This window comes from Leptodactylus fuscus, unplaced genomic scaffold, assembly GCF_031893055.1.
Source record: "Leptodactylus fuscus isolate aLepFus1 unplaced genomic scaffold, aLepFus1.hap2 HAP2_SCAFFOLD_61, whole genome shotgun sequence".
Classification (NCBI taxonomy): domain Eukaryota; kingdom Metazoa; phylum Chordata; class Amphibia; order Anura; family Leptodactylidae; genus Leptodactylus; species Leptodactylus fuscus.
This window is the reverse complement of record NW_027440642.1, coordinates 455,023-481,597: the sequence shown is the minus strand read 5'-3', so window position 1 is coordinate 481,597 and position 26,575 is coordinate 455,023. Positions and strand designations below refer to the sequence as shown.

The following is a 26,575-nucleotide window of genomic DNA, read 5'->3' as shown; positions in this document are numbered from 1 at the left end:
CATGTTGCGTCATCTGTTAGAGTAAATGTCTCCTCCACTTTATTCTTTATCCAGACATTCATCTTCAGTTTTTCTGGCCATCACCTGTGCTTGACATTTCCCCAATGATTGGCGCTATTCCAATCCCTGGGCGCCATCAGTCCCCAGTGGCAGAGTTTTCTTCCATTGACCTCGCACTTCCCATTCATTCTGCCTTGTTTGCTTTCCATTGTTCGCTCTTCCACTTGGAGGAGTCATAAATCCAGTGTTATCCTTGTGAATCATCTGCTTGTTTTTCTGGCTTTACGTCTACTGTTCAGACACGTCTGTTCTTCCTCTTCAGGCTTCCACTGGGGATTCTAATCTCAGATTTACACACAGATTATCACATGAATGGCCTGGGTTTTTGTTTTTTCATTTTCCATTGTCCAGTTTGGTCAAGTTTTACCCATTCCTTGGTCTGTATGTGTATAATGTATTTCTCTAGATCTGACCCCGGTCCAACAGCAGATATCAGGGAAAGAAGGATCGGGCTCTTGGATTTCATTTATTTTTTTTTTTTTTTTTGTGGGGGGTGGTGGTCTATGACCAGCCGCAATAGTAATGTATAGAATCTCCCATAAAATAGTGAAAAAAAAGCTTTAAAAAATATAAAAGGTCTAAATCCCTCCTTTCCCTAGAATGCATATACAAGTAAAAAATTACAGTGAAGCACAAACACATGAGGTCTCCCTGTGCCTACTGAATATAGGGGGTCTGCAGTGCTCCTGTTCCATTGGGAAGGGGTTAATAGGAGCACTGCAGATCCCCTATATGCAGCCAGGCTGAATTCCAAGTGTGGGGGGGGGGGGGGACTCCGTCCTCAAGCTCAGGGAGGGGGCAGACAGACAACCAAAACACCCCCTCCCCTCCCCCAGCACCAGCAACCACTGCACCCAAAAACCATTTTAATTTTTGAAATTTTCCCGTAGCTGCTGCATTTCCCCCCTCGGCTTATACTCGAGTCAATAAGTTTTCCCAGTTTTTTTGTGGTAAAATTAGGGGCCTCGGCGTATATACGAGTATATTCGGTATTTAGTGTTTTTTCTCTTTTCCTTACAGACTTTGTTCCTTACAGAACAAAAAAAGGCCTGAAAAAGCGCAGATCAGAAATTGTGACGCTTTGTGTTCAGGGAGACGCCATAGGGCGGCATTATAAATCCCTGCGGGCAGACGCGTCGGTGCACACTCTGCTCAGTGCAGGGGTTGTTTGTTCTAGGAAATATTTCAGGGTTTATTTCTAGTGCAGGTGAAAAAATGGTGGCAGCAAAGTACAAAGTGAATGTGGTTTAGAAAAGTACCTGAATGTGCGAATGGGGGGGCCGGGAAATCTATGTAGAGAAACCAACCACACAGAAAAGTCTGCAGGCTAAAGGGGGTGTCCGCGTTCAGGATGGAGATTCTCTCTTGCGCTAGGTTCACACCGGTGTGATGCATTTTTATTTTTTTATTATTTATAGGCCGATTCCTGCTGGAGTAACCGCAGCGGGGCCCTATCTACTTACTGGCGGCTGTTGCCTATTTTTTCTTGTTTTCTGCAGTCTTTCTCTCCCGATGTTTCTAAGTTACATGAATGAAGAACTCCTTTTATGAAGAGATTGCCTTGGTGAGGCCCCTACACTTTTGGTGTGTTTATTTCTTGCACCCCCAACATAAGGGTCAGGCAGGCTAAGCCACCTTAATGGTGCAACTTTTTGAAATCTTACTGTGTATCCGAGTACTTGTAGGTTTATCGCTGTGCCCTGTACTCTCTTCTATATTGGTTTCACTTTGGGACATTCTAGTGCGTGTAAATATTGTTACTGTTTGGGGCTCAGGAAAGGGGGCACTATGCTGTGGGGGGGGAGGGGGGAGTTTTGGTTCACACTACCATTGACCGACCAGTGACTAAAAAAACTAAAACCAGGGGAGTAAAGCGTATTCCGTGCAGGAGTTTTCCTCCGCTGATCTTCAGGCGGATGTCGTGATGGAGATTTTGGCCTTGTTCAGCTTTAGCCCCATTTTCATGTAAATCGCAGTTTTATTTATAGGCCTGGGAATCTATAGCAGAAACTGAAGTCGGGGCCAGCTAAGACACGAACCCCTTTCCCCAAAGCTCTATTCCCCTCATTTATATCGAATTTCATGAAAATTTGTCTCCAGAGCTGAAAAACTGAGACTCTTCTCGACAAGGTCCTGGGCCCAATTTACTACTGACAGACTCCCTCTAAAATGTCTGATGCAGATAGCATTGCCTGCAAAATAAATAATTGGACCCTCTGGCTGATCTGGGTGGACACTCATGGTCTTCTACAAGTCTGGACTGACCAGTGAAGTGGCGCAGTGCGGCCTCCATATTGCTCTCGGTGTATGAAAGTTCAATGTGCGGTTTTTACCTAGGGGTTTCCACTGAAAAATATTGTTAAAAAAAAAAAAAAAAAAAAAAAGTGTCCTTTGGTTGGATAAGAGAGTGGTTTATTTATATCAAAGGAGCGTCCATAAAGTATAATGGGAGGAAAGTCCACATAAGATGGTGGCCTCCTCCGGCTGGCTGGTTGTGGTGGCCTCCTCCGGCTGGCTGGTCGTGGTGGCCTCCTCCGGCTGGCTGGTCGGGGTGGCCTCCTCCGGCTGGCTGGTCGGGGTGGCCTCCTCCGGCTGGCTGGTCGGGGTGGCCTCCTCCGGCTGGCTGGTCGGGGTGGCCTCCTCCGGCTGGCTGGTCGGGGTGGCCTCCTCCGGCTGGCTGGTCGGGGTGGCCTCCTCCGGCTGGCTGGTCGGGGTGGCCTCCTCCGGCTGGCTGGTCGGGGTGGCCTCCTCCGGCTGGCTGGTCGGGGTGGCCTCCTCCGGCTGGCTGGTCGGGGTGGCCTCCTCCGGCTGGCTGGTCGGGGTGGCCTCCTCCGGCTGGCTGGTCGGGGTGGCCTCCTCCGGCTGGCTGGTCGGGGTGGCCTCCTCCGGCTGGCTGGTCGGGGTGGCCTCCTCCGGCTGGCTGGTCGGGGTGGCCTCCTCCGGCTGGCTGGTCGGGGTGGCCTCCTCCGGCTGGCTGGTCGGGGTGGCCTCCTCCGGCTGGCTGGTCGGGGTGGCCTCCTCCGGCTGGCTGGTCGGGGTGGCCTCCTCCGGCTGGCTGGTCGGGGTGGCCTCCTCCGGCTGGCTGGTCGGGGTGGCCTCCTCCGGCTGGCTGGTCGGGGTGGCCTCCTCCGGCTGGCTGGTCGGGGTGGCCTCCTCCGGCTGGCTGGTCGGGGTGGCCTCCTCCGGCTGGCTGGTCGGGGTGGCCTCCTCCGGCTGGCTGGTCGGGGTGGCCTCCTCCGGCTGGCTGGTCGGGGTGGCCTCCTCCGGCTGGCTGGTCGGGGTGGCCTCCTCCGGCTGGCTGGTCGGGGTGGCCTCCTCTGGCTGGCTGGTCGGGGTGGCCTATTTAAGAGCATGATATGGATATCAAATGAGTTTTTCCAAGAATTGGCAATAGATGACTTATGAATATCTAATGGGTTGGGAGTCTAAACACTATTCATTTTATATGGGACACAGCGCCGTACTCTGGTTGTGGCTGGTGTTACAGCTCCCTTGAATGTGACTATATGACAGATGTGTGATGTCACAGGCCTAGGAATGATCTGTAGTACTGGCCTGGATGATTCGGCTCCTTCGGTCGGCTGGGGTGCCTGGAGTAGAATCAGATCATCAATATCCTGATAACGCCGCCATGCTATATTCTGCTGCATGTATTCTTCACCCATATTCTGCAATACCATTGAATGTGAATGGAGAGTAGGCAGTCGTAGACTATTATGGGTAATACCGTCTGCGCTCACACCTCCCCACACACAACATACTGTAGTCTACAGGTCACAGAAAGTCTCGGCTTCTCCCAGATTCTACACCCACATGTTGAAAGTGCAAACACACCCAGAAACCTGTGAGCTGCTGGCTGCGCGCCATCCCCTGCCACACATACACCCAGTGCACACTGTCAGATCTGGTTCCTACAAATACACGGAGAGCATTGCATTGCAAACGAACCTTCCATACAAGGACAGAAGAGGCGACCATGGTGCGGTACACAGTGTGGTACACACAGTGCGGTACAATCCACCAGCCATTCCTTCTATGGGAGGATTGTGCAGACAATTACAAAGGCTGAAAGAACATGAAAGGGGCCACATTTAGGGTTTCCATTCTTGGCTCGTAAAGACTTCAGGAAAACACGTTACAAGATGCAATAAGGAAACCTCTTAGTATTGTGGAATAATTTACAGCCGTGCAGGAAAGCCTGGCTTACAGAGGCCCCATTGGCAAGGAGCACTCAGGACCCGGCCACTGCTCATAAATAATATACCATACATAGAGCAGCAGCATATCCCCGGCTACGCAGTGTCCAGGCAACGTCTAGGGCAGTGAGGGGTTAATTGTAGCGTTCCTTGGTGTGTTCAGGGCAGGCATTGGGTTCCAGTAACTCTGGTAGTGAATGGGTTACTGTACAGATTGTTGGTGCGTAGATGATGGCCATTTGGCTGTTGGTCGCTGGCAACGAGGAAGTCAATGACACTTTTCTCTGTGGTTTACGCTCAGTTCTGAATATTGGACTCGTGTTTCACGTTCCGCTTGAAATCATTGAAAAGTTGTGCGAGGAGAACTATAATCTCCAGCAGACCCCGTAATAGTCTATGGGGCTCCCAGATTTACACGTGTAACCGCTTTATAAGTGGATGGAGAAACGAAAGACGTGAACCTAGCGTTAGTGGGTGCAGGGGTAATCTTATAGATAATGTACAGCACCATGGGATTAATATAATAATGTCCAGCACCATGGGATTAATATAATAATGTACAGAGAACCACGGGATTAATATAATAATGTACAGAGCACCATGGGATTAATATAATAATGTACAGAGCACCATGGGATTAATATAATAATGTACAGAGCACCATGGGATTAATATAATAATGTACAGAGCACCATGGGATTAATATAATAATGTACAGAGCACCATGGGATTAATATAATAGTGTACAGAGCACCATGGGATTAATATAATAGTGTACAGAGCACCATGGGATTAATATAATAATGTACAGAGCACCATGGGATTAATGTAATAATGTACAGAGCACCATGGGATTAATATAATAATGTACAGAGCACCATGGGAATAATATAATAATGTTGACAGAGCACCATGGGATTAATGTAATAATGTACAGAGCACCATGGGATTAATATAATAATGTACAGAGCACCATGGGATTAATGTAATAATGTACAGAGCACCATGGGATTAATATAATAATGTACAGCACCATGGGATTAATATAATAATGTACAGAGCACCATGGGATTAATATAATGTCCAGCACCATGGGATTAATATAATAATGTACAGAGCACCCTGGGATTAATATAATAATGTTGACAGAGCACCATGGGATTAATGTAATAATGTACAGAGCACCATGGGATTAATATAATAATGTACAGAGCACCATGGGATTAATGTAATAATGTACAGAGCACCATGGGATTAATATAATAATGTACAGCACCATGGGATTAATATAATAATGTACAGAGCACCATGGGAATAATATAATAATGTTGACAGAGCACCATGGGATTAATGTAATAATGTACAGAGCACCATGGGATTAATATAATGTCCAGCACCATGGGATTAATATAATAATGTACAGCACCATGGGATTAATATAATAATGTACAGCACCATGGGATTAATATAATAATGTACAGAGCACCCTGGGATTAATATAATAATGTACAGAGCACCATGGGATTAATATAATAATGTACAGAGCACCATGGGATTAATGTAATAATGTACAGAGCACCATGGGATTAATATAATAATGTACAGAGCACCATGGGATTAATATAATAATGTACAGCACCATGGGATTAATATAATAATGTACAGAGCACCATGGAGATTAATATAATAATGTACAGAGCACCATGGGATTAATATAATAATGTACAGAGCACCATGGGATTAATGTAATAATGTACAGAGCACCATGGGATTAATATAATAATGTACAGAGCACCATGGGATTAATATAATAATGTACAGAGCACCATGGGATTAATATAATAATGTACAGAGCACCATGGGATTAATATAATAATGTACAGCACCATGGGATTAATATAATAATGTACAGAGCACCATGGGATTAATATAATGTCCAGCACCATGGGATTAATAATGTACAGAGCACCATGGGATTAATAATGTACAGAGCACCATGGGATTAATATAATAATGTACAGAGCACCATGGGATTAATATAATAATGTACAGAGCACCATGGGATTAATATAATAATGTACAGAGCACCATGGGTATAATATAATAATGTACAGAGCACCATGGGATTAATATAATAATGTACAGAGCACCCTGGGATTAATCTAATAATGTACAGAGCACCATGGGATTAATATAATGTCCAGCACCATGGGATTAATAATGTACAGAGCACCATGGAATTAATGTAATAATGTACATCTCTATGGGATTAATATAATGTACAGAGCACCCTGGGATTAATATAATAATGTACAGAGCACCATGGGATTAATATAATAATGTACAGCACCATGGGATTAATATAATAATGTACAGAGCACCCTGGGATTAATATAATAATGTACAGCTCTATGAGATTAATGGTGCTATATAAATAAAAATATTATTATTATTTAGTATACCTGGTGGTGTAGGGCAGTGAAGGGGTTACTATCTGTATTCCTCGAGGCTAGTACTAGAACAGTCTATGGTTTGTAAGTGAAGGGGTTACGGTTTGTTTTCTTGGTGGTCCTCTGCTGACGGGGTTCATGTCCGTATGCCTTGAGTCTAGTGGTTGCTTTCCTCTTGGGGTGGTATACTTTGCACTGATAGTGACTAGAGCAGGCAGAGAGAACTATGCAGCTATAGGCACAGCTGCGCGGTTCTCTCTATGATCAGGAGAGCTCACAAGTCTATGTGTGGATAGATCATGGGCAGCACTACAGACGGTCGTACCTGTCACCCCCATCATGTCTGTTTTAGTAAATAAACATACTCCCTATTAAATAAACCCAATGCAGTGTCTCTTCTTTACGCTCTGCATTGCGCTCTTATTCCTGTGGCTGCTTACATGACATCTCAGGGACAGGTGGTGGTCGCTGTACCTAACACGGGCCCTGAATCCAACCTCACATTCTGTATCTATGAATCATTTATGAGCGTCTCGGCGTGGAACCATTCTCATAGCTGTGGGTGACTCTGACGAAACGAAGCAAAGACATTCCGACAGTCACATCAAGTTAATGTGAGAAATAAGACCCCCAGATGTTAAGTAGGCCTCTAGACTTCCCCTTCTTCTTCCCAGTAGTGTCCATCTCCTGGGGACATGAAGCAGAGGTGGACTGGAGACCTTGGACAGCCATATTCTGTGGATACTAAACCACTGGCCCACAAGGACATGCTGCTGGTTTAGGGTCCCAGATTCACCGCAGGTTCCCTTTAGGGTGAGACTGAAGTACAAGCTCTTCCATTATGTTCCCCATTTTTTCTGAAGCTTCCTTTTTGGCCCCCCCAAAACAAATATTCCTTCTATTCCACAACTCGTGGCCTCTCTGCCCGTTATCTGTATCTCGCTACTCCCGGACTATAGGACTCCGCTTTATCTGAAGGTTAATATCCTAAATGTAATGTAATAGACACATGATTGAGGCCTGTCACGGCGCTCCATTCCTCTTCACTTATGTGTGGGACGGGACCGGGATGAGACTTGCGCTGCTAGTTCTATATTTTTTATCAACTTGTGGGGCAGATTGTGCAGAGGGATGTAAAAAATAGCTGAAATTCCTTTTAGGTCAGTAGGAGTTATACTGATCATGTGCTGTGCGTGCAGGTATAGTGTGTGTGTGTGTGTGTGTGTGTGTGTGTGTGTGTGTGTGTGTATATATATATATATATATATATATATATATATATTGTATCTATGTATGTGTATGCATGTATAATGTGTGTATATATGTACAGTGTTGGCCAAAAGTATTGGCATCCCTGCAATTCTATCAGATAATACTCCTGTTCTTCCAGATAATGATTGCAATCACAAATTCTTTGGTATTATCTTCATTTAATTTGTCTTCAATGAAAAACCACAAAAAGAATTGTCAAAAAGCCAAATTGGATATAATTCCACAGCAAACATAAAAAAGGGGGTGGACAAAAGTATTGGCACTGTTTGAAAAATCATGTGATGCTTCTGTAATTTCTGTAATTAACAGCACCTGTTACTTACCTGAGGCACCTAACAGGTGGTGACAATAACTAAATCACACTTGCAGCCAGTTGAAATGGATTAAAGTTGACTCCACCTGTGTCTTTGTGTGACCACATTGAGCATGAAGAAAAGAAAGAAGACCAAAGAACTGTCTGAGGACTGGAGAAGCAAAATTGTGAGGAAGCCTGAGCAATCTCAAGGCTACAAGTCCATCTCCAAAGACCTGAATGTTCCTGTGTCTACCGTGCGCAGTGTCATCAAGAAGTCACAGACAGAAGCCAGGCTGGAGTTTGCCAAAACTTACCTGAGAAAGCCAAAACCGTTCTGGAAGAATGTTCTCTGGTCAGAGGAGACAAAAGTAGGAGAAGGCCTCAACATAGAGATTACAGGGAAAAAAAGAGAAGAAGACGCCCCCTACAGTCAGACATGGCGGAGGGCCCTGATGGTTTGGGGTTGCTTTGCTGCCTCTGGCACTGGACTGCTTGACCGTGTGCATGGCATTATGAAGTCTGAAGACGACCAACACATTGTGCAGCATCATGTAGGGCCCAGTGTGAGAAAGCGGGGTCTCCCTCAGAGGTCAGGGCTCTTCCAGCAGGACAAGGACCCAAAACACACTTCAGGTCAGCACTAGAAAATGGTGGTGAGAGAAAGCCCTGGAGACTTGTAAAGTGGCAGCAATGAGTCCAGCCCTGAATCCCATAGAACACCTGTGGGGGAGGGGGAGAGATCTCTTGGTGGCAGTTTGGAGAAGGCCCCTTCACATCTCAGGGGGGACCGCGAGCAGTTTGCCAAAGAAGAAGGGTCTAAGATTCCAGCAGAGCCTTGTAAGAAACTCATTGCTGGTTAGCGGAAGCGGTTGTGCGCAGTTATTGTGTCTAAAGGTTGTGCTACCAAGTATTAGGCTGAGGGCGCCAATACTTCTGTCCGCACCAGTTTTGGAGTTTGGTGTAAAATGATCAATGATGTGATCATCATTTTTTTTTTTTTTTCATTCTCTTTTGTGTTTTTTCATTGCAAGCAAAATAAATGAAGATATTACCAAAGAGTTTGTGCTTGTAATCATTATCTGGGGGACAGCGAGGATTATCTGACAGGACTGCAGGGGGCGATACTTGTACTGTATATACCCTGTGTCACTTATATATACTATATAAGAGTCTGTGCTGTGTAATCATTATCTGGGGGACAGCGAGGATTATCTGACAGGACTGCAGGGGGCGATACTTATACTGTATATACCCTGTGTCACTTATACACTCGCCGGCCACTTTATTAGGTAGACCATGCTAGTAACGGGTTGGATCCCCTTTTGCCTTCAGAACTGCCTCAATTCTTGGTGGCATAGATACAACAAGGTGCTGGAAGCATTCCTCAGAGATTTTGGTCCATATTGACATGATGACATCACACAGTTGCCGCAGATTTGTCGGCTGCACATCCATGATGCGAATCTCCCGTTCCACCACATCCCAAAGATGCTCCTCTATTGGATTGAGATCTGGTGACTGTGGAGGCCATTGGAGTACAGTGAACTCATTGTCATGTTCAAGAAACCAGTCTGAGATGATTCCAGCTTTATGACATGGCATTGCATTATCCTGCTGAAAGTAGCCATCAGATGTTGGGTACATTGTGGTCATAAAGGGATGGACATGGTCAGCAACAATACTCAGGTAGGCTTTGGCGTTGCAACCATGCTCAATTGGTACCAAGGGGCCCAAAGAGTGCCAAGAAAATATTCCCCACACCATGACACCACCACCACCAGCCTGAACCGTTACCGATACAAGGCAGGATGGATCCATGCTTTCATGTTGTTGACGCCAAATTCTGACCCTACCATCCGAATGTCGCAGCAGAAATCGAGACTCATCAGACCAGGCAACGTTTTTCCAATCTTCAATTGTCCAATTTCGATGAGCTTGTGCAAATTGTAGCCTGTTTCCTGTTCTTAGCTGAAAGGAGTGGCCCCCGGTGTGGTCTTCTGCTGCTGTAGCCCATCTGTAGCCTCAAAGTTGGACGTACTGTGCGGCGTTCAGAGATGCTCTTCTGGCTACCTTGGTTGTAACGGGTGGCTATTTGAGTCACTGTTGCCTTTCTATCAGCTGGAACCAGTCTGGCCATTCTCCTCTGACCTCTGGCATCAACAACGCATTTCCGCCCCCCACAGAACTGCCGCTCACTGGATGTTTTTTCTTTTTCGGACCATTCTCTGTAAACCCTAGAGATGGTTGTGCGTGAAAATCCCAGTAGATCAGCAGTTTCTGAAATACTCAGACCAGCCCTTCTGGCACCAACAACCATGCCACGTTCAAAGGCACTCAAATCACCTTTCTTCCCCCCCATACTGATGCTCGGTTTGAACTGCAGGAGATTGTCTAATCATTATCTGGGGGACAGCGAGGATTATCTGACAGGACTGCAGGGGGGGACAATACTTTTGGCCAACACTGTATGTGTGTGTGTGTATATATAATATATATTATAATGTATGTATGTCTATTATGTATGGTTGTATGTGTATATGCTGTATATAAATGTGTGCATGTATATTATCTGTCATATCTCTGTATTTATGTATATTATGTATGTGTGTATGTATATATAATGTGTGTGCATGTATATTATATATCTGTGTGTATGTGTGTGCATGTATATTATCTGTCATATCTCTGTATGTATATTATGTATCTATGTTTGTGTGTATATAATGTGTGTGCATGTATATTATGTATCTGTATGTGTGTATATATATATATATATATATATATATATATATATATATATATATATATATATATATATGTGTGTGTATATCATCTATATGTAATCTGTACATCCTTGCAGACCCTGTGAGATGACAATTCTGGGGCATTGTTTCTTCTGTGGCTTCTCTTCCAGTCCCGTGGCCCATTCACTGCTCCACCTAAGAGATTTTGGATGCCCTTTACTGGGGTCAGTGAGATTCCCATTTTGTGCCTGAATGTGGCCTGAGGCTGCAATAAACGTGTGTATTTGTAAGGCTGGCTGTGTATGGGGGTTATATAGGGGGTTATATAGCGGTCGAGCGTCTGTGGCTCAGCGTATTTAGGGAGGGTGTCCAGGAATACTCGGCCACTAAGACTAAGGGGGGAGAAGAGATGGGAAAAATGATTCTCTTGAGTGGACAACGGGGGTTGGAACCCTTTTATTTTGGCTTTGTTCCCCTAGATCTGATGACCTCTCCATTATTAGTTGCTGTATTGAGAGGTCTCCTTGCTTTCAGCGCACTCGTAGTTTTCTAGACCATGGCCTGAGAAGGTAATCGGCCCACATAAGGGTATTTATGGGCTGGAAAATAGTGCGTGTATTTCCTGAACTACCCTCTGTCGTAGACCGCGACTCTCAGGATTGTAGTCATATATCACGCTGTGACCACTGCCACAGCGCGGCACTGGACGGTAGTCTATGACTAGTATGCTGTGAGGCCGAGCCTACGGACAGTAAAGCATGGACAATGTCTGTGGAGTCTGGAGGGAAGTACTGCCTGCCTATAGAAATGTGTATCTAATTATACAATAATATCATTAAAGGAGTAACCCAACTCCCCTCTTCACCACCATGCAGGCTGTATGATCTGTTCACTTCCTGGTTTTCTCAGTAAATTGGTGGGCGGGGTCTCACTTGCTCTGCTAGCTCTCTTCATAGCAGTACATGTTTGCAGTCAGTTATGAGGTATGGATGAAAATAAATTAGCACAATATGAAGCTGATGTAGCAGAGCTGGATTTGATGAGAATCCTAAATTTACATGCAGGACCAAGAGTCAGCTTGCAATATACTCACTTTTAGGTCTGTGTTACATACAGAGGTAACAGAGTCCCTTGCTCAGCCCTTATCAGCAAAATTCAAAAAGCAGACTGATAACTGGAAGAGCCGGAGATAAAGAGCTCAGAAATACAAGCTGCTCCGAGCACTCGGCCCCCCTCTCCTCCTGAGAGCAGTGTAAACAATGAAGTGAAGACTCTGATAGTAGTCAAACAAAGCAGTGTTACTGAAGCAACGTATTTAGGAAAAGTCTTACATCAACATAAACTAGCAGTATAGATGGGGTCCTTGAGATGCGACAACCCCTTTTAATAATCCAGTGATTGATCCCTTATAGTAAATATATATATATCATAGTAACGCACTATACAGTTTTATATAATCTATATGTGGTTTTGCCATTAGAAAATGCAACGTGTAAGCGCAGCCTTATAGAAGACACGGACTGGGAACCGTCATCTCCTCCATAGACTTACTTGCTATTGGCTGAGGTTGCAGTTTTTCTGCTTTTTCATATGTTTGTTATTCCAGCCTTAAGAGAATCTGCACTGAGCTGCTGCAGCATTTGTGCTACTTGTGAACGTGGCCTAAGATTTCCTGGCTGACTACAGGCCTCACATCCTGAGCGATCAGGGGAACGTTGTGTATTGTAGAAGTCTGAGACCTGCACTGACTGGTCACGTGGGAGCGTCCTAATAATAGCCTGACTCCTGTGCTCAGCCCCACCATTCCTAGCCCTGTCTCATTGTGCACTTGTATACACAGAGCCGCTGGATTACCTGTTGCATCATTCTCCGTAAACTAGAACTGTATAAGGAGCCCAAGGTAACGCATTCACTCGCACCGGGCGCCAACACATAAAGTAAACCTCCAACTTTAACCTGTTCAAGGCTGGGTTTTTTTTTTCCTGTAATTGGGGTTTATCCAAGATCTATCTACAGTGTCTGGTGGGGATCCAAGTGCTGGGAACTGTAGTGATCACAAGAACAGGGGGTCTCACACCCCTCATCTGACTAGAGCGATGGCGGAGTATGAGTTCCTGTATACCAGCAGTAGAGTGATATAAACATGGCTGCTGACATAGAGAAGGATACATGGCTCTATATATCTGTTTGTTCCTTATGCATGGCCAAACGACGGGACCGATCTTCACCAAATTTGGCACACAGATACTTCAGGTGTCCGGGAAGGTTTAAGATGAGGCCTCAACTCACTCAGTCGTACCGTTCCTGAGATACAGCTTTCCCAAAACAATGACCCCCCCCATTAGCCAATACAAACCTGCAAGTCTTTCACTCATATTCCAACTGCAATACACACGGTCACTCCACATACACAATACAACACTGATATCCAAACTGAGATACACACATCAGAGGATTAGATACACAGCTCTGCACACAGTATCACATGTCAGAGGATTAGATACGCGGCTCTGCACACACTATCACATATAAGAGCTTTACTCCAGGTCTCCATAACAACCAATCACAGGTTTTTCACTGACATCCAAACTGAGATACACATGATCACATGACACTTATGCACACACACAAACGACATACAAAATACACGAGTGTAAAACTGGACAATTCTTATGGGGCCACTACACAAACAAAAAATTACATATACCCGTGTGAAGCTGAGTCCGCCTGATAATATATATACACACACACATATACACTAGCCTCTACCCATGACTTCATCTGCGGGTTGTTGGCGTTGATGATCCACCTATATTCAGCAAATTGATGCCATCAATGGTTTGCCTGCTCTGGCGTTTCGGCAGCTCTCAAGCTGTCCTGGTGCTGAACTTGTTCCTCGCACCATGCCTGTGATTTTTCCGGCAGCTCGCTGGAATGAGCTATAATGAGCGTGTTGTTGGCGTTGATAATCTCCCTGCTTCAGCATTTCAGCAGCTCTCAAGTTGGCCTGGCACTGAACTTGTTCCTCACACTGTGCCTGTGATTGTTCCGGCAGCTCGCTGGGACGCCATATAATGAGCATATTGTTGGTGCTGATGATCCCCGTCAGCTCTGCTTGAGGAGAACTCTGTGACTTCTGGCTCCTTCATAGATCTCGTTTGCCACAAATTAGATTCTCTTTTTCCCGCCATGTTTAATATCAGCAAACTGCCAATGTGGAGTAAAGGTGTTTTCCCCTCCAGTGTGTCAGCACTGCCTGGAGCAGATCAGATAATATGCAGATGCTTGTACACAATGGACTGAGGGTTAGCTGAGTGTTACATAGAGAGATAAGAGACCTGGGACCTGAGATAAGCGGCTGCAGGAGCAGTGTAATATAGTATGTGACCATAAATCCAGAACAGTAGTGAAGCCATGTCATTTACCGGGATACAAAGTAGCCTATATTTTAATCAAGGTTACAATCTATGTGCCGGATTTCATTCAGCTGTTTTTGCGTAACTGAGGAACAAACATCCAAACTGTCACATTTATAATATTAGTAGTATATATATATATATATATATATATATATATATATAATATGTAATGTGATAAGATGAGCGTTTTTGGTTTTTTTTCAGGTTTACTTTCCTGTATTTTATCTATTTTGGTCTGAGACATCAGGAGGAGAACTCCTCTTTCAGAGATGGCATCATCATCATCATCCTCCATAACAAACAGGGCCTCAGGGAGTCTCTACATGGAGTCCCTCACAACATGTCACATAATGGGCCAATGCTGCGATACCTTCACTGCCATTACCTACACAGCCCGATATGACCACTGAGTAGTCTGCGGCATAACCCTGCAAACCCCTGACCCCCACCAATCTAATATTGAGGGCCCATTCTTAGGATAGGCGATGGCTTTTCAAAGGCTGGATAAACCTTTGAAGCTATCCCTAATAATTTTTGGGTATTTATCCTGTGCTTTATCTCATTTACTCGGACGGGTCTACTGCCCGCAGAATGAAATGGGCGCAGCAGGTTACACGATGGCGCTGTGCTGGATATGACTGGGGGTGAGGCCTATGTTTGGTTGGGGGTTGCTCCAGGTCTTCTGCATTATTGATGACCACCAAGGTGGACTAATACTTTGTCTGGGGGGGGCTTGTAGTTTACATGGGAAGTAAAGTGGTTTGTTTCCTATTCATTATCGTTGATAATCCATAGTGTGCTTGTGATGGCGGCCGCTAATATGATCCTCAGTCCCTGCCGCCATCGGCCGGGGTAAAGGTCCAGTGTGTACAGCTGCCTCTAGGTTAATGATTAACGCCTGTCAGCCGCCAGCTCTATAGGCTCAATCTTCCTCCGAAGTTGCATTGGATTCCCCGAGAGCTGTGGACGTGTGCAATGTATGTGGCGGCATCATGCTTCCCATTGGCAGTGCCCATGTCCCTGGGGATTCCGATATGGTTTATACTTGTAGAGTGTCCCTGGTCATTCTGCGTCCATCAGGCTCATCTTCTCGCTTTCTTGTATTTCCAGGGTGTCGCTGAGCTCGGGAGCTGCAGAAATGAAACGTTTCCTGAGATCTGGTCAGGACTCGGTCAGGGAGAGGCTGAAAAGGGATCTATTCCAGTTTAACAAGGTGATGGATTACTCCACAGCGGGGAGCTAAATGGAGCGTTATGGCTGAGTATATATGTAACAGGAGTGTCCGTATATATGTATAGGTAACAGGAGTGTCTGTATATATGTATATGTACCAGGAGTGTCCGTATATATGTATAGGTACCAGGAGTGTCCGTATATATGTATAGGTACCAGGAGTGTCTGTATATATGTATAGGTACCAGGAGTGTCCGTATATATGTATAGGTACCAGGAGTGTCTGTATATATGTATATGTAACAGGAGTGTCCGTATATATGTATAGGTAACAGGGCTGTCCGTATATATGTATAGGTAACAGGAGTGTCTGTATATATGTATAGGTACCAGGAGTGTCTGTATATATGTATATGTAACAGGAGTGTCTGTATATATGTATAGGTACCAGGAGTGTCTGTATATATGTATAGGTAACAGGAGTGTCCGTATATATGTATAGGTACCAGGAGTGTCCGTATATATGTATAGGTAACAGGGCTGTCCGTATATATGTATAGGTAACAGGAGTGTCTGTTTATATGTATAGGTACCAGGAGTGTCTGTATATATGTATAGGTAACAGGGCTGTCCGTATATATGTATAGGTAACAGGAGTGTCTGTATATATGTATAGGTACCAGGAGTGTCTGTATATATGTATAGGTAACAGGAGTGTCCGTATATATGTATAGGTACCAGGAGTGTCCGTATATATGTATAGGTAACAGGGCTGTCCGTATATATGTATAGGTAACAGGAGTGTCTGTTTATATGTATAGGTACCAGGAGTGTCTGTATATATGTATAGGTAACAGGGCTGTCCGTATATATGTATAGGTAACAGGAGTGTCTGTATATATGTATAGGTAACAGGGCTGTCCATATATACTGTATGTATAGGTAACAGGAGTGTCTGTATATATGTATAGGTAACAGGGCTGTCCATATATACTGTATGTATAGGTAACAGGAGTGTCCGTATATATGTATAGGTAACAGGAGTGTCCGTATATATGTATAGGTAACAGGGCTGTCTGTATATATGTATAGGTAACAGGAGTGTCTGTATATATGTATATGTACCAGGAGTGTCCGTATATATGTATAGGTAACAGGAGTGTCTGTATATATGTATATGTACCAGGAGTGTCCGTATATATGTATAGGTACCAGGAGTGTCTGTATATATGTATATGTATCAGGAGTGTCCGTATATATGTATAGGTACCAGGAGTGTCCGTATATATGTATAGGTACCAGGAGTGTCTGTATATATGTATAGGTAACAGGACTGTCCGTATATATGTATATGTAACAGGAGTGTCCGTATATATGTATAGGTAACAGGAGTGTCCGTATATATGTATAGGTACCAGGAGTGTCCGTATATATGTATAGGTAACAGGAGTGTCCGTATATATGTATATGTAACAGGAGTGTCCGTATATATGTATAGGTAACAGGGCTGTCCGTATATATGTATAGGTAACAGGAGTGTCCGTATATATGTATATGTAACAGGAGTGTCCGTATATATGTATAGGTACCAGGAGTGTCCGTATATATGTATAGGTAACAGGGACGTCCATATATATGTATAGGTAACAGGAGTGTCCGTATATATGTATATGTAACAGGAGTGTCCGTATATATGTATAGGTACCAGGAGTGTCTGTATATATGTATAGGTAACAGGACTGTCCATATATACTGTATGTATAGGTAACAGGAGTGTCCGTATATATGTATAGGTAACAGGAGTGTCCGTATATATGTATAGGTAACAGGAGTGTCCGTATATATGTATAGGTACCAGGAGTGTCCGTATATATGTATAGGTAACAGGGACGTCCATATATATGTATAGGTACCAGGAGTGTCCGTATATATGTATAGGTAACAGGACTGTCCATATATACTGTATGTATAGGTAACAGGAGTGTCCGTATATATGTATAGGTAACAGGGCTGTCCGTATATATGTATAGGTAACAGGAGTGTCCGTATATATGTATATGTAACAGGAGTGTCCGTATATATGTATAGGTACCAGGAGTGTCTGTATATATGTATAGGTAACAGGACTGTCCATATATACTGTATGTATAGGTAACAGGAGTGTCCGTATATATGTATAGGTAACAGGAGTGTCCGTATATATGTATAGGTAACAGGAGTGTCCGTATATATGTATAGGTACCAGGAGTGTCCGTATATATGTATAGGTAACAGGGACGTCCGTATATATGTATAGGTACCAGGAGTGTCCGTATATATGTATAGGTAACAGGGCTGTCCGTATATATGTATAGGTAACAGGAGTGTCCGTATATATGTATATGTAACAGGAGTGTCCGTATATATGTATAGGTACCAGGAGTGTCTGTATATATGTATAGGTAACAGGACTGTCCATATATACTGTATGTATAGGTAACAGGAGTGTCCGTATATATGTATAGGTAACAGGAGTGTCCGTATATATGTATAGGTACCAGGAGTGTCCGTATATATGTATAGGTAACAGGGACGTCCATATATATGTATAGGTACCAGGAGTGTCCGTATATATGTATAGGTAACAGGGCTGTCCGTATATATGTATAGGTAACAGGAGTGTCCGTATATATGTATATGTAACAGGAGTGTCCGTATATATGTATAGGTACCAGGAGTGTCTGTATATATGTATAGGTAACAGGACTGTCCATATATACTGTATGTATAGGTAACAGGAGTGTCCGTATATATGTATAGGTAACAGGGCTGTCCGTATATATGTATAGGTAACAGGAGTGTCCGTATATATGTATAGGTACCAGGAGTGTCCGTATATATGTATAGGTAACAGGGACGTCCATATATATGTATAGGTACCAGGAGTGTCCGTATATATGTATAGGTAACAGGACTGTCCATATATACTGTATGTATAGGTAACAGGACTGTCCATATATACTGTATGTATAGGTAACAGGAGTGTCCGTATATATGTATAGGTAACAGGGCTGTCCGTATATATGTATAGGTAACAGGAGTGTCCGTATATATGTATAGGTACCAGGAGTGTCCGTATATATGTATAGGTAACAGGGACGTCCATATATATCTATATGTAGTGGGATTGTCTGAGTGTATATGTACCAGGAGTGTCAGTATATATGTATAGGTAACAGGACTGTGTATATGTCGTGGAATTGTATGTGTAATATATATCTCTTGTTCTCTTTGTCACGTCTGCTTTCCTATATTTCATTGTATGAATTATTTATGGCCGTGCCGCGCTGTCACCATCTGTTGTCTACTGTCTCGCTCACGTATTACTGATGGTAATATGGCGGCCTCGCTCACGCAGTCTCGTGCTTAGAGACCCGGTCCCCTCGCCTGACATCTCTGCTGTAGGAAACGCTTTCATTCTAGAGTATCTTACGTGCTGTGAGTTATGCCGTCCCTCTGTAATTCTTCCTGGAAGAATTGGGAAATGATCTTCTCATCTCTCCGTAGTCTGAACGTTCTTGGCTTGTGAAGGAGAAAATCCCCGTAACCTGGATATTGTAATAACTCCTTTATTAATCGATTTCCAGGAGAAATAATGGAGGAACGGTGTAATGCTGAGGGTTGTGGGGGGATAAATCCATATGATTAGTTTCATTGGGGGAGGGGGGTGATTGCCGTCCAGTCCCATACATTTAGTTGAGCTGCCCAGTTGTGGACAGATGTGGCGCTGTATGTGCAGCCAAGTCCTACTAGTCGTATTCAGGAATCTCCATAGGGGAGGGGTCCGAGCAGCGGGACCCCCCCTGTGCCCTCTATGAAGGAGTCGGCTGACGTTACTACAGGCCGCGTCCTAGAGAGATGAATGTTACGTCAGCACACGTTCTATTCGGAATATTCTACCCCATTCTTTGGATCAGTGGGGGTCCCCTCTCCTGTGGATATGAAATCTGTTATTTCTGAAGATTATCCTGAGATTTCTGTACATCCTTGTGTGAACATGTCCCTATAATATGAGGTTACATGAGAGGGAACTGCCGAATTAAAGGGATATTCAGGGGTTTTATCAAATGGTTCATTCCTTTGGTCCATCCTAAGTGCACAGCGGGGACACAAACTGGAGCAATCCTTCTGTCACCAGAGATTTACATTCAACCAAAGGCCGCCTGTCCGTAACGCCAAAACAACTATCCAAAAAATGTTTTTACCTACTGCACATTAATCGTCAAATATAGAAGGGTTAATAGTTTATTTTATGAAGAGAAATGTAAATCATCTCAATATTTGGTGTGACCTTTGCCCTTTGGAGGAGGAGCCTGGAAGTGATGATCCCGCCCCCACAGATATCGCCCTGATCTCAGCAGCCTCCAGTCTGTCTTGGGTGACATGAAGAGACAGACGGATTGGAACAACCAACAGCCACAGAAGATCTGGGCTTAGTCCTCCAAGATGGCGGCGGGAGCAACCTTCCTGCCCAATACTGTCTGTACTGGGAAGAAGGCAAAGGTCACCCCGAATATTGAGGGGATTTACATTTCATGAACTATTAACCCTTCTATTTCTGAAAGCATTCTTGCATTGGAGAACGTATATGGGCAGCTATGCTTCCTATATACAGACATTATGGTTTATACGCTCTTAGACATGACCGACCAGTCAGGAGCTGGCACATAAGTCAGTCTGGACCTGCCGGGGCAGATTTCCTGATAGTTGTTTCTTTTTCTTTTTTTTTTCTTGTTTTGTTGCTTTTTTTGGTTCATTTTCATTAGGGCAAAATAGTGACATGTCTGCAGGGTCTCCGGCGAGGCCGAGGTAGTCTGAGCCCCTCCCCTGGCTCCTCATTGGTCCATGCTGCGACTGCTTTTTCTCCTCTTTACAGCTCTGCTTCTTTTGATTGGCTGCCGTGTATATACACAATTCAGGAGGTCTGGAGAGGTGGTCTATACAGTCGGGGTATGGGGGGGTGGTATGTACAGTCGGGGTATGGGGAGGTGGTGGTCTATACAGTCGGGGGTATGGGGAGGTGGTCTATACAGTCGGGGTATGGGGAGGTGGTCTATACAGTCGGGGTATGGGGGGGTGGTATGTACAGTCGGGGTATGGGGAGGTGGTGGTCTATACAGTCGGGGGTATGGGGAGGTGGTCTATACAGTCGGGGGTATGGGGAGGTGGTCTATACAGTCGGGGTATGGGGAGGTGGTCTATACAGTCGGGGTATGGGGAGGTGGTCTATACAGTCGGGGTATGGGGAGGTGGTCTATACAGTCGGGGTATGGGGAGGTGGTCTATACAGTCGGGGTATGGGGAGGTGGTCTATACAGTCGGGGTATGGGGAGGTGGTCTATACAGTCGGGGTATGGGGAGGTGGTATATACAGTCGGGGTATGGGGAGGTGGTCTGTACAGTCGGGGTATGGGGAGGTGGTCTGTACAGTCGGGATATGGGGAGGTGGTCTATACAGTCGGGGTATGGGGAGGTGGTCTATACAGTCGGGGTATGGGGGGGGTGGTCTATACAGTCGGGGTATGGGGGGTTGGTCTATACAGTCGGGGTATGGGGGGGTGGTCTGTACAGTCGGGGTATGGGGGGGTGGTCTGTACAGTCGGGGTATGGGGAGGTGGTCTGTACAGTCGGGGTATGGGGAGGTGGTCTATACAGTGGGGGTATGGGGAGGTGGTCTATACAGTGGGGGTATGGGGAGGTGGTCTGTACAGTCGGGGTATGGGGAGGTGGTCTGTACAGTCGGGGTATGGGGAGGTGGTCTGTACAGTCGGGGTATGGGGAGGTGGTCTGTACAGTCGGGGTATGGGGAGGTGGTCTGTACAGTCGGGGTATGGGGAGGTGGTCTATACAGTGGGGGTATGGGGGGGTGGTTGGTTTATACAGTCGTGGTCTATACAGTCGGGGTATGGGGAGATGGTCTATACAGTTGGGGGTATGGGGAGGTGGTATATACAGTCGTGGTATGGGGAGGTGGTCTATACAGTCGGGGTATGGGGGGGTGGTTGGTTTATACAGTCGTGGTCTATACAGTCGGGGTATGGGGAGATGGTCTATACAGTTGGGGGTATGGGGAGGTGGTATATACAGTCGTGGTATGGGGAGGTGGTACAGTCCTATGAAAAAGTTTGGGCACCCCTATTAATCTTAATCATTTTTAGTTCTAAATATTTTGGTGTTTGCAGCAGCCATTTCAGTTTGATATATCTAATAACTGATGGACACAGTAATATTTCAGGATTGAAATGAGGTTTATTGTACTAACAGAAAATGTGCAATATGCATTAAACCAAAATTTGACCGGTGCAAAAGTATGGGCACCTCAACAGAAAAGTGACATTAATATTTAGTAGATCCTCCTTTTGCAAAGATAACAGCCTCTAGTCGCTTCCTGTAGCTTTTAATCAGTTCCTGGATCCTGGATAAAGGTATTTTGGACAAACAATTCAAGTTCAGTTAAGTTAGATGGTGGCCGAGCATGGACAGCCCGCTTCCAATCATCCCACAGATGTTCAATGATATTCAGGTCTGGGGACTGGGATGGCCATTCCAGAACATTGTAATTGTTCCTCTGCATGAATGCCTCAGGATTTGGAGCGGTGTTTTGGATCATTGTCTTGCTGAAATATCCATCCCCGGCGTAACTTCAACTTCGTCACTGATTCTTGAACATTATTCTCAAGAATCTGCTGATACTGAGTGGAATCCATGCGACTCTCAACTTTAACAAGATTCCCGATGCCGGCATTGGCCACACAGCCCCAAAGCATAATGGAACCTCCACCAAATTTTACAGTGGGTAGCATGTGTTTTTCTTGGAATGCTGTTTCTTTTTGGACGCCATGCATAACGCCTTTTTTTATAACCAAACAACTCAATCTTTGTTTCCAAAATGAAGCTGCCTTGTCCAAATGTGCTTTTTCATACCTCAGGCAACTCTATTTGTGGCGTACGTGCAGAAACGGCTTCTTTCTCATCACTCTCCCATACAGCTTCTATTTGTGCAAAGTGCGCTGTATAGTTGACCGATGCACAGTGACACCATCTGCAGCAAGATGATGCTGCAGCTCTTTGGAGGTGTCTGTGGATTGTCCTTGACTCTTCTCACCATTCTTCTTCTCTGCCTTTCTGATATTTTTCTTGGCCTGCCACTTCTGGGCTTAACAAGAACTGTCCCTGTGGTCTTCCATTTCCTTACTATGTTCCTCACAGTGGAAACTGACAGGTTAAATCTCTGAGACAACGTTTTGTATCCTTCCCCTGAACAACTATGTTGAACAATCTTTGTTTTCAGATCATTTGAGAGTTGTTTTGAGTAGCCCATGATGCCACTCTTCAGAGGAGATTCAAATAGGAGAACAACTTGCAATTGGCCACCTTAAATACCTTTTCTTATGATTGGATACATCTGGCTATGAAGTTCAAAGCTCAGTGAGGTTACAAAACCAATTTTGTGCTTCAGTAAGTCAGTAAAAAGTAGTTAGGGGAATTCAAATCAATAAAATGATAAGGGTGCCCATACTTTCGCACCGGTCAAATTTTGGTTTAATGCATATTGCACATTTTCTGTTAGTACAATAAACCTCATTTCAATCCTGAAATATTACTGTGTCCATCAGTTATTAGATATATCAAACTGAAATGGCTGCTGCAAACACCAAAATATTTAGAACAAAAAATGATTAAGATTAATAGGGGTGCCCAAACTTTTTCATAGGACTGTATATACAGTGGGGGTATGAGGAGGTGGTCTATACAGTGGGGGTATGGGGAGGTGGTCTATACAGTGGGGGTATGAGGAGGTGGTCTATACAGTGGGGGTATGGGGAGGTGGTCTATACAGTGGGGGTATGGGGGGTGGTCTATATAGTCGGGGTATGGGGAGGTGGTCTATACAGTGGGGGTATGGGGGGGGTGGTCTATATAGTCGGGGTATGGGGAGGTGGTATATACAGTCGGGGTATGGGGAGGTGGTCTATACAGTCGTGGTATGGGGAGGTGGTCTATACAGTGGGGGTATGGGGAGGTGGTCTATACAGTGGGGGTATGGGGAGGTGGTCTATACAGTCGGGGTATGGGGAGGTGGTCTATACAGTCGTGGTATGGGGAGGTGGTCTATACAGTGGGGGTATGGGGGGGTGGTCTATACAGTGGGGGTATGGGGAGGTGGTCTATACAGTGGGGGTATGGGGAGGTGGTCTATACAGTCGGGGTATGGGGAGGTGGTCTATACAGTCGTGGTATGGGGAGGTGGTCTATACAGTGGGGGTATGGGGGGGTGGTCTATATAGTCGGGGTATGGGGAGGTGGTCTATATAGTCGGGGTATGGGGAGGTGGTCTATACAGTGGGGGTATGGGGAGATGGTCTATACAGTCGGGGTATGGAGTCTGTAGGACAATCTGCTAATTTTAACTCCTTCATAACTGGACGCTGTAAAAATCCTTTAATTCATGGAAATGCCAACGATTGATTCCAGTGCTAGTAAATATGTAACAAGCGATAGAGCTAGGGGGGTGTTCACACTACTGCCGCTGTCCGCCCCGGAGTTTCCTGAATCCCGGGAATACTGGTCAGGGGACGTCTTGGTGCTGCTGATATATCTGCCCTAATGACTGTCTCCGTCTCGGCAGCTACGTGTTCTCTTCTCCATAGGCGACCTGTGATCCGTGTGCGATTATCTCCATGATCCTTGGGGAGGCGAATTGTAAGAACTAAACCATCAATACAAGCTTAACTGGAACTACATGAAAAGAAAGTCTAAAGCCCATGAGCTGGCAAAGGAGCGTGGGAAAACCTTTCTGGAGATTCAGCGCTCTGTTCTACCCTAAAGTGACGTGGAATTCAGCCGTTGCGGCTTGACGTCACTCCTGCGGCACAATAACTGGCTTGTATTCTGGTTACTAATGATGCTCGCCCCGAACACTTTAATGAGACGATTCTGCAACCACTGACCCGACCGGTTTATCTAGAAAGCATTGGATGTACAGTATACAGCTGGGAGGAGGGCCAGGGATACAATATCCAGGGCACATATAACAAGGAGATCACAAGTGTCAGGAAACCATCGCACAATACCCTAGAAACACATCTCATGCCATAAAAAGGCAAAGCGAGCACAAACAATTGTATAAAAAGTATATGAAGGCAGATAACATTAATATCTGTAAGGATAGACAAGACCTAGGGAAAGCGTCCGCCCACATGAATAAGCACGTAGGGTTACTTATAGAAATCCATATTCATATTTACACGTATTAGCCCCAAGGGCACGGTAAGCGCATTGATATAGCATGTTTACATGTGTGTATTTCTGTGCTATACGTCTCTCATCACGTGATTCCAGGCCATGAATGTCTATGTGTAAGATATTGGCCCTATTAATATATATTTCTATAGGTAACCCTACGTGCTGATTCATTGGCATATACCGTTTCCCCTATGTGTATCTTTACAGATATTAATGTTATCTGACTTCATATACTTTCTATACACTTTTTGTGGTCGCTTTGTCTTTTATGGCATACGGTGTGTTTATAGCTCATTTTCTACCCATATTATGTGCCGTGTGTGTGTATATATATATATATATATATATATATACAGTCCTATGAAAAAGTTTGGGCACCCCTATTAATCTTAATCATTTTTAGTTCTAAATATTTTGGTGTTTGCAGCAGCTATTTCAGTTTGATATATCTAATAACTGGTGGACACAGTAATATTTCAGGACTGAAATGAGGTTTATTGTACTAACAGAAAATGTGCAATATGCATTAAACCAAAATTTGACCGGTGCAAAAATATGGGCACCTCAACAGAAAAGTGACATTAATATTTAGTAGATCCTCCTTTTGCAGAGATAACAGCCTCTAGTCGCTTCCTGTAGCTTTTAATCAGTTCCTGGATCCTGGATAAAGGTATTTTGGACCATTTCTTTCTACAAAACAATTCAAGTTCAGTTAAGTTTGATGGTGGCCGAACATGGACAGCCCGCTCTCAAATGATCTGAAAACAAAGATTGTTCAACATAGTTGTTCAGGGGAAGGATACAAAACGTTGTCTCAGAGATTTAACCTGTCAGTTTCCACTGTGAGGAACATAGTAAGGAAATGAAAGACCACAGGGACAGTTCTTGTTAAGCCCAGAAGTGGCAGGCCAAGAAAAATATCAGAAAGGCAGAGAAGAAGAATGGTGAGAAGAGTCAAGGACAATCCACAGACACCTCCAAAGAGCTGCAGCATCATCTTGCTGCAGATGGTGTCACTGTGCATCGGTCAGCAATACAGCGCACTTTGCACAAATAGAAGCTGTATGGGAGAGTGATGAGAAAGAAGCCGTTTCTGCACGTACGCCACAAATAGAGTTGCCTGAGGTATGAAAAAGCACATTTGGACAAGGCAGCTTCATTTTGGAAACAAAAATTGAGTTGTTTGGTTATAAAAAAAAAAAGGCGTTATGCATGGCGTCCAAAAAGAAACCGCATTCCAAGAAAAACACATGCTACCCACTGTAAAATTTGGTGGAGGTTCCATCATGCTTTGGGGCTGTGTGGCCAATGCCGGCATCGGGAATCTTGTTAAAGTTGAGAGTCGCATGGATTCCACTCAGTATCAGCAGATTCTTGAGAATAATGTTTAATAAGATTAATAGGGGTGCCCAAACTTTTTCATAGGACTGTGTGTATATATATATATATATATATATATATATATATATATATATATTATATAATTTAGTGTGATATTTAAAAAATCCTTTAAGCCCACTACCCTCCAAAATATATAGTCCATCTGGCTGCCATATTTCCCAGATTGCATTCTGTCCAGTGTGCCATTTCCATCTCTCATGTCCGAACTACTGCCCATCAGGAATAGAATATGGGAAAGTAGTAACGCAGATCAGCATGAGATTGGGAGCCCAGGATACAG

At 44.5% G+C, this 26,575-nt stretch overlaps 1 protein-coding gene across 3 annotated transcripts in view; it reads left to right on the top strand.

The window, feature by feature from the left end:
• The window catches only part of LLGL2 (LLGL scribble cell polarity complex component 2), an 84,929-nt gene that overhangs the window by 13,278 nt on the left and 45,076 nt on the right, over positions 1-26,575 (top strand). For all 3 annotated transcript variants that reach the window (XR_012713048.1, XM_075261908.1, XM_075261907.1), the window contains exon 2: positions 15,547-15,649. Coding sequence is in view for 2 of the 3 variants with exons in the window: in XM_075261908.1 (XP_075118009.1) it covers positions 15,575-15,649 (75 nt within the window). In the remaining variant the exon portion in view is untranslated. The remainder of the gene's footprint in view (positions 1-15,546; positions 15,650-26,575) is intronic.